Source organism: Austrofundulus limnaeus, unplaced genomic scaffold (assembly GCF_001266775.1).
Source record: "Austrofundulus limnaeus strain Quisiro unplaced genomic scaffold, Austrofundulus_limnaeus-1.0 Scaffold477, whole genome shotgun sequence".
Classification (NCBI taxonomy): Eukaryota; Metazoa; Chordata; class Actinopteri; order Cyprinodontiformes; family Rivulidae; genus Austrofundulus; species Austrofundulus limnaeus.
The window spans coordinates 262,706-272,264 of record NW_013952879.1 but is presented as its reverse complement, the minus strand read 5'-3'; the positions used below and the strand labels follow the sequence as shown (position 1 = coordinate 272,264).

At 38.4% G+C, this 9,559-nt stretch overlaps 1 protein-coding gene across 1 annotated transcript in view; it reads right to left on the bottom strand.

Annotated features, from left to right (window-relative positions):
* Positions 1 to 258: 258 nt before the first annotated feature.
* LOC106529939 (carbonic anhydrase-related protein 10) overlaps positions 259 to 9,559 on the bottom strand; it is a 156,127-nt gene continuing 146,826 nt past the window's right edge. The window contains exons 8-9 of the mRNA XM_014025468.1: positions 7,687 to 7,861; positions 259 to 1,900 (exon numbers count right to left, since the gene is read on the bottom strand). Of these exons, the coding sequence (XP_013880922.1) occupies positions 1,878 to 1,900; positions 7,687 to 7,861 (198 nt within the window). The 3' untranslated portion in view covers positions 259 to 1,877. The remainder of the gene's footprint in view (positions 1,901 to 7,686; positions 7,862 to 9,559) is intronic.

The following is a 9,559-nucleotide window of genomic DNA, read 5'->3' as shown; positions in this document are numbered from 1 at the left end:
ACGACAATTTCAAAAACTGAACTTGAACAAAACATTTCAGTACCGTTGTTCACAGGTAACACTGGTTACCGATATCCTAACCAAAATGGTGGATTTTTGAATACAACTAGGTTCTGGTCCAGTCTAATGGGAACTATGTATTGAGAACTGGTGCTGTGAACAACAAAGGGTTGGGGTAATCAGATGTTTTTTTAAATGCTTTATCATCTACAATAAACATGGGTGAACTATTTTAAATTCATGCAAAGCTTTTAGATCTTCAGGTATCTTTTACTTATTTATGTATTAGATGAATATCATCAAATATTTCAAACTGTACAACACACTCAAAAAACAAAAATTGTTCCTATCTGATGGCGTAAACTTAACAAAAAAAGTTGCAACATCCGTGGAAATCTCCATCTGTAAGACCGTATGATGTTAACGAACATAATCATTGAAGTCAATAGCAGCAGGTATGGGGGGAAACTGTAGAAATTAAATTTTCTTTTCTTTTTAAAAATATTTCAAAACAATACCGTGCCATCAAATCTTTCTTCAGTTTTGCTCAAAACTCTTTGAAACCTGGTGGGAAAAACACAGGGTGATATGGGTACAATGTGGGAGGAGGTGGACAACAAAATAATGTGCATGACCTAGGACACTCTTTTCCAAGCCATGTACACAAAAAATAGCCTCTGATTTTCAAAAACACAGCCACACAGCTTTCTGGTCACTTGGTTGAAAACACAGTTGCAACCAAGTGAGGCTGTGAGGTCCAATCTGAAAATATGCATATTTCCTCGTAATTTTGGTTTAATGGGTCTCCAACAGTGGATCTTCTGCCTCCATCTCCCCTTCTGTTACACCAAACCTCTGTAGATTCTGCTTTATCTATGAACCTTCTCTATATTTTTTTCCCTCTCCTCCCTGGCAGCTTCATAAAATAATTTTGTTGTTCAATATGTCCACTGTCCCTTCTCTTAACAGGTCCAAACCCTCACTTTCGCCTCTCTAACTTTGTCTCCTTTGACCCGTCTCGCCAAGATGCACATTTGTAGTCCTGTCCATTTTGGTCCGTCCAAATAAAAATCTGAACATCTTCACCACTGTCATCTCAAGCAAATCTTTTATCAGATTCGTCTTTTTGCTAGTGCCACTCTTTCCAATACGAGACATCACAGCAGGACACACTATTGTCCTGTAAACCTTCTCTTTCTGTCTTACCACAAATGCCTCGTCACTAGTTCCCATTCACTCTACCCCGTTTACTCCCTCTTCATGTAGAGACATGAAGAGTACTAGTGTACTACAGAATTATATAAATACAGCATTATTTCAGCATATTCCCTCTACGTAGCCTCTCCACCTTCCAGTTAGCTAAACAACCTAAGTAATATTTATAGTATCAGTATACTGTCTTTCTATGTCTTGCTGAGGGTTATTTATTGCTGGGGGGTCCAGGTAATAAGAAATATGACCTCCTCCTGTGCATGGGTGATGGTTTTAATCAAATCTGAGGGTCTGACATCACACAGCCTTGCCTTTAAGTAATAGTTATCTCTCTGAAAACCAGACAGAAACAAATGTAGTCTTTCTGAGCTTGAATCAACAAATGAAACAACATTACAACGAAGACATCAGAGTCCTTATGGTCTATTTCACACTTTACACCAACCTGAGTGCTGGCCCCACTGCAGGTATGTGGGAAGCCTGCACAGCAGTTGGTTTGGAGTTCAGAAGCTTAGCTGATGGCAGTTTAGTAAAGCTGTCTTTAGTTAAAAGCAGCTTTTGGGTTCTTCACTCAGTTCATCTTATTGTTCAGCTAAGATGAACTTTATAGTGAAGAGGACTACTGCCTCCTCTCCCGTGCTGTTGCAGCTTCACAACTTCATCTTCTACTTCAGGAGCCACTGGTTGACTGAGGGAGAGAAGAGACAAGAGGAGAAAATTAACAAAATCAGTTGGGAGGAAAAAAACTAAACAAATGAGTTTTAAATTTCATAAGTTGTGATGTAAAAGACATGAGAAAGAAGACAATTCAGAGGAAGCTCCTTATGTTAAGGTTGACAAGGAGAATGAACCCAAATCCGGACGGAGAAGATGAGTTTTAAATAAAAGATTTATTAAATAAACGAAAAGCTGACGTGGCAGCAAAAAACAAGAAAAACTCAAGAGAAAACAAGGGACCATAACAGGAGGTAAGACCAACAATGAACCAGTGAGTAAGTGAGAGCTGAACCAGGCTTAAATACAAACTGAGGGAATGATGAAATGAACTACAGCTGATGGAAACACTAATTAGGAACTACTGACAGGTGTGTGTAATTGACTGAGGAGGGAAGTGACAGGAAAACATCTGAGGCATAATTAAGATGAAGAAACACCAGAGGGAGGAAGACACCAGCCAACAGAAAACACAATCCTACACCTTAATCCTTGAGCCAAAAATCTTCAAATGTTTATCCAGAGTCCTCAGTTAGCAGTTCTCAGGTTATTTTTAAATGAAAGATTTACAGACAAAAAACTTTTTCACAGTCTAGTGGGGAATATACATTTTCCAGTAAATGTTATATGTTACTAGGATTAACTAGTAGGTTTGTTCAGGTTAATTTGTAGGTTTAGTAGAGTTAGTGTGTTTGTTAAGTCAAGTTAATTAGTAGGTTTGGTAACATTAGCTAGTTGTTTTGGGAAGTTTAGCTTGTTGGTTTGGTAAAGTAAGATTGTTGGTTTGGTTAGGTTAACTTGTAGGTTTGATAGGGTCAACTTATAGGTTTGGTAAGGTTATCTAGTAGGTTTTGTAAGGTTAGCTTGTAATTTTGGTGAGGTTAGTTTGTTGGTTTGGTAAGTTAACTAGTAGGTTTGGGAGGTTTAACTTGTAGGTTTATCATGATTAACTTGTTGGTTTAGTAAGGTTAGTTTGTTGGTTTGGTAAGGTTAACTAGTAGGTCTGGTAAGATTAGCTTATAGGTTTGCTAATCAATGAAACTCAAAAACTAAGTCAAGTACAGGAAAGAGGCACAAAAAGAAAGGTTTATTAAAAAAAATCCTGAAGTGCACTTTGTATCAATGCATTTGCATAGAATTTTATAAAATTTTAAAAATTATTTTGGTGTAATAAATGATAATAAATCAGTAATAAATGATTTAATGATCAGTACCATTCTTTGGCTTTGGGTTGTCGACTCATGCTATAACTGACTACCAAAAACATGTTAAATGGAGGAACAGAGCTGAGTGTTATGAACAATTGGTGAAACAGAACCCTTATAGTTTTGTTGGAAAAATTGTGTGAGTAATGAGACTTAATCCTGCATCATCCTTCTAAATATATTCTGTTGAACAGCAGAGTAATCAGGCCAGAGCCTGTTAAAGCGGTGCTCCTGTCAGAGAAACTGTTAAAACTGATGGGTTGTGACAGGTGTAAAAATGGATCTGTATCTATCAGTAGCTGTAGGGAGTCATCTACAAAAAACACTGAGCCAGACACAATTACCTGAGAGATGTTCATGACTGTGGTGAAAAATGTTCAAGCAATAAAAGGTGCATGATTGTAAGAATCTGGTTGGTCACACAAACTGTTACTCTGACCACTTAAAGAAAGACCAACCTTTAGACAGCAGACGTTTTCCTCCTCATTTTAATAAAATAAAACCTTGTGTTTTATAAACAATTAGCCAGAAAATGATTCAATGCTAAAGAAAAATATGGAAAAGTATTAATTCCTCATGGCAACTTTCCATTTTGTGGACTTAAAAAAATGTAATTTACTGATTTTTAAAGTTTGATTACAAGCAAATAATCTGCAAAAATACACCGGGTTGATAAAGTTAAATTAGAAAAATACTTGTTCAAATGAAAATGRAAAGTGGTGTGCATATGTACTCAGCTCCTCTGCTTCTGAAGCTCCAACCATTACCTTCAGAGACCACACATATCGCTCACAGGTGGACCTCATCTAAGTGTCAGAGGCTCTCAGTATGTAGCCATCTGTTCTGATAGCCCCACTTTAACACCTCTAAGTAGTAAGAGCCAAGCATGAGACATCATGAAGGAACTCTCAGCACGGGTCAGAGACAAAGATGAGAAAAGCATAAGCAGTACAGTCCTTGTCCGAAGTAGCAGAAAAGCCTTAGTTAATTGGTTGGTCAGGTTCTTTTTGATTATGATACTGAGCATTGCAAAAGAACATCTTTGTTTGATTCCAGAGACATTTGGAAAACCATTTTAAAACTGCAATCAGATGTGAGTTGAACTGTGAAGCTACAATCTTTTTCAAATCTCTCTTTCATACAATTTAAACCCAACTGCCAGTCTGAACTTCAGATAGCTTTTTTTTTAAATTAGTCCATTATCGGGAGAAGATTGGAAAAAGTTTGGCTGCAACGTTTTTATAACAAACATTTTAAAACTCAGTGTTTGTGAATAACTATGATGTTTTCTGAGTTGGACCGTGTTTAAAGTAGAAAGTTCCAATACACATTTTGAATGTAAGCTTTACAATTGAGTTACGTAATTGAAAATTGATTAATTATTTGTTTGAATAAATGTTTGCCACAAATGGATCTTATTTAACTTACACTTAAAATTCAACTTTAATTCATTGAGAAAATGAACTTTTTGATGGATTTGTTGGTTTTAGCTGCTGAACAGGTTTTATTTACTTTTTTCCTTTTGTCTGCAGTCAGATCAGAGTTTGGCATGTGTTGCAGAACAGAAGTTTGTATAAACTCAGATACTGGTGCTTTTGCATTAACACTTTTACTCCCATTTGCAAAAATAATGAAAGTTATGACTTAATGTGAAAAAGATTTTAACTTRACAACTACTTAATTCAACTTATCAAAAATAGTTATTTCCAAGYTACACTGCACAGCGAAGGTCACGCACCACCTTTAGCTTTGATTATGGCACACATTTGCTGTGTCAGCGGTTCTACAAGCTTCTGCAATGTCACAACATTTATTTATGTCCAGTGTTGCATTRATTTTTGGCCAAGAGCTTCTACTGATGATGGAAGATTAGGACCATTGCTTTAAGTGTTCACATCCCAAAGATTCCCAGTGGGTTCAGGTCTGCAGTCTTCTTTTGGCTGTTCCCTTTCCTGGCGTCGTCACAGTGAGTCATCCTCCTCCACCTCACTCTGTCCCCACTCCACCTCCATGTCTTCTCTAACTGCATCTACGTCTCCTCTTTATCTTTTTCTGCTGCATCTCGAACATCCTTCTACCAATTTATCCATTCTCCCTCTAAAAATAAACCAGTAAACCCACTATCCCTTCTCTGGACATGTCCAAACCAATATACCCTGCTGCATCTCGAACATCCTTCTACCAATTTATCCATTCTCCCTCTAAAAATAAACCAGTAAACCCACTATCCCTTCTCTGGACATGTCCAAACCATCTCAGCATGGCTTCTCTGAMTTTATCTCCTAGTTCTTTACCTCTGATGATCTCATTCCTAATCTTCTCCATCCTTGTCAAGGAGAACCTCAACATCTTCAGCTCTGATCCTTTCTGTTCCATTTCCTGTCTTTTTGTCCACGTCTCTGTCTCCAAACCATGCACCATATCTGGTCTCACTGCTCTCGTAAACCTTTCCTTTGACCTTTGCTGCCACCCTTTTKTCATGAATCACTCCTGAAACTTTTCTCCACCTACTTCATCCCACCTGGACTCYCTTCTTCCCCTCTTTACAACACTCCCTGTTATCCTGGACAATTGACCCTAAGTCCTTGAAGTCCTGCATCTTTGTGACCTCTGCTCCTTGTAGCCTCACTGTGCCTCCATAGAACTACCCTCTCATTCAAACACATGGACTCTGTTGTATTATGGCTTACTTTCATTCCTCTTTTTTTCAAGTGTAAACCTGAAACTTTCTAAGTTTTCTTCCACCTGTTCCCTGTTCTCACCACAGCCAACATAGTCAACATAGTCATTGAGGGTTCCTGCCGGACCTCATCTGTTAGTCTGTCCATCACCAGAGCAAACAAGAAGGGTCTCAGAGACCAATGATCAGTCCCACCTCCACCTTGATGYTATCTGTCACTCCTACAGCACATCYCTGTCATCATAYGWCATGWMCCAGTCTAACATACTTCTCTGCCACCACAGATTTCCTCATTCAACAGCACAGCTCCTCCCTCAGCACTCTGTTATTTGCKTTTTCTAAATCCACAGAGACACAATGCAGTTCTTTCTGGCCCTGGCTGAACTCTTAGGTTAGGTTTGGCCAAAGTATTTTATATCAGAAACCCTTTCTGACTCAACCATTTATCCAAGATTGGGACCCACACAAGAACTACACTGTCGTGTGCTTCCTAGTGGCTAATTTAGGTTCAGGTCTGGACTCTGGTGACCAATCCATGTGTGAAATGATGTCTCATGCTACCTGAACCACTCTTGCACAATTTGAGCCTGATAAATCCTGCCATTGTCATCTTGGAACATGCCTATACCAGCAGAGAAGAAAAAAAATCCATTGATGGAATAATCTGGTCATTCAGTATGTTCAGGTAGTCAGCTGACCTCATTCTTTGAGCACATRACATTACTGAACCTAGACCTGACCAACTGCAGCAGCCCCACATCATAGCATTTAGTTAAATCCAGGTGGACACTTTTTTTTGGCCAGGCAGTGTATATGAATACAACAACCTCACAGATTGAGAAGAGGTAGGTTGGCAGGTGTGGGATTAGGTCATTTTCATAGCTTTTTTTAAGTTCTATTGCAAAAAAAACCTGACATGGTGCTTTGATTAAGAGGAAATTAAAAATAACCTTTTGATCAAAATTAATTTAATAAATCCAGCCAGCTATTTAATACGTAAAACAAGGGTCTGACACAGAACAACACATTCTCACTCCCGAGTCGTCACATATTGACGTTTTTCAAAGGTCCCTTTGCGTCCAATTTTGACGCATCAGGTACCCCCCTCGCGTCAGTCCTTGCCGCCCGCGGCTTTTCCGGGTTGCGCCACCAGGGGTCTTTGGGTCGGGGGTCTGAGGTTAACATTAGGGATCAGGATAAATGGTTAAGTTTAGGGACTGGGGTCAGGGATAGGATGTCTACAGTGAACATTAGGTAATTTTAGGCTTTGCAACACGTAGTTGCCATGAATTTCCTACATTTTCTAAAAATGGTTAATTTTACGTATCAGGGTTAATGGTTAATTTTAGGTACTAGGGTCTGGGACAGGATGTCTAAAGTGAATACACGTAATTTCACGCTTTGGGACGGTACTATTTGTGCATTTTCTACACTTTGAAAAATTACGACAACAGATTCCGCCCCATCCCGTCAAAATATGACGCAAGGGGGGTACCTGATGCGTCAAAATTGGACGCAAAGGGACCTTTGAAAAACGTCAATATGTGACGACTCGGGAGTGAGAATGGGTTGCACAGAATGATTGTACGTGTCAGTAGCTTCTGTCATGCTCAGCAAAGTCTGGAGCATTTCACTGTCTAAAGTTTTTAMAGTGATTCGCTGACGTTGACTGAAACTTTTAGAGTTATTTATAAGTGATTTAGCAGAACCAATGAATTTGACAGTTTGTATAAAAATGGTGGTAAAAATATCTCCAGTCTTGGCACAAGCATGTAAAACCTACCCTAATTAGCCCTAAAGGCTGAGGAAGTGGTAATAGAAAAGTAATCTTTTAGCAGTTTGGGGTATATTGACACCAATCACTAACTGTATTACCTCTGTACTGTGGTCGAAGGGCACGGTTGTTTGGGCAATCGCGACCCTGCTTGCTGAAGTTGATGTTGGTTCTAATGCAGCGCTGCAGCAGAGGCTGGGTGGGCCGGGTGTTGTCGCTCATACTCAGGAAGATCTTGTAGGGTTCGTTCTGGCTAAGGAGGCGCAGAGAGTGCATCTGTGGAAACAATTATGTTCAGTTTGTTTTAGTAAAKTTTAACAAGTAACTGACATCATTAGGTTAAGATAAGGCAGCAYTGAACACACACGCGAGTTTAGTCTTCTATCCTTAAGGGGATTTTTTTATTGACTTCCATTCATTTACAGCTCATTTCTACAGCCTAACCCTGACCCCCTACCCTAAACCTAACCACCCCAGTACATATCTAACCCCTGACCCACCAATGGTATTTCTCCGAATGGGGAYAGGGGTTTTGTCCTCATGAGWAACMGTGGGTYCTCWCTAGGCTGTGTGTACCAGGAAAATGGTCARAAATCATCCCCACCAGGTAGCAAAAACATGTMTACACACATGCAAACAATCATCTAAGTCCAAATTACATTAGAAAACACATGCATTAAGGTTTGCTGGTAAAGCATTGATTTAAAGTGAGAACAAGTCTRCTCAGGATTCAATATAAAACTTAGTCAAAATGTTTGAAAAGTTTTAAATTGTACAAAAAAACTGCAGAATTGACATTTTCTGTGACACAATAGCATAAATGTTGAATTAATTTGCAAAGATTTGCTGAAGAAGCAAAGTTTTTTGAGCTAGCTGAAAGCTTGAGGAAGTAAAATGCTAGCTAAAACCCTAAAGTATGGAAAGGCTACTTAAAAGCTAAGGTATCAAAAGGCTAGGTAAAAGCTAAAAATAGAACAAGACAAAAATAGAGCCAACATGCTGAAGAAGATTTCACAGAGAAAAAYGTTTTTGAAGGATCCAAACAGTTCTGTTTTTCTATGGAAACATAATTAATCAAGTCAAATATTTAGAAAAGTATAAAMATTATAAAAACTTTARATAATATGGTGAATGTTGACTCAGCATTAAAGCAGCATTCGTYGTAATTGTGTGCAGAGAACAAAAACAAAGTCAGCAGCTGAAGAGCTGAGTATCTCCAGAACAGAAACCAAGGATCTAGTTCCTGTCAGGGGCGTGTCTAGGATCTGACCTGTCGAGGGGCCTCAGCCCCCAGTGAGCAGCTGACAGTAGCCATGTAACCATCAAAAGGTAATGTGATTTTTGAATGAATTTTTAAAAAGTTGCAAAAACACAAACAAAAAAGAAAGAAAAGAAATGCAAATTACATCTACTGGTTTGGAGTGAATCAACAAAGCTAATGTTGCTTTACAGACTATGCTTTAAAGCAGGGGTGTCAAACTCATTTTCACCGAGGGCCACATGAGTGTTATGATGTCCCTCAAAGGGCCAGTTGTAGTTAACTTTGACATTTCATGTTTAACTTTGACTAAACAGTGTTTCAACATGTCCTCTTTTAAACACTGATTAGAACTAAGTGTCTGACTGACTAAATCTGAAATAAATACAGAAATATTATTAAAAGTAAAACTAAAAATGTTTTACTCACTGATGAGTTTCTAGTGAGTAGCTAATATGCATTATGACAGACTTAGTTAATAGTTGATGCTGACTTTAAAGCAGCTTATTTTCAGACATTACTGTGCTATCCAACTAAACTGCTCAGTTACTTAAAGCAGCTCAGGGRCAGGACAATGGTTATTATCTTTCACCTTTTAAATTTGTTTATTTTGTTGCATTTAATTAATCATTAATTTAAAGTTTACCATTGATATAATTAACAATTTTTATGTTAAGTAAAAAAAAAATACTAGAAGCACTCGGGGAGTGTAAACC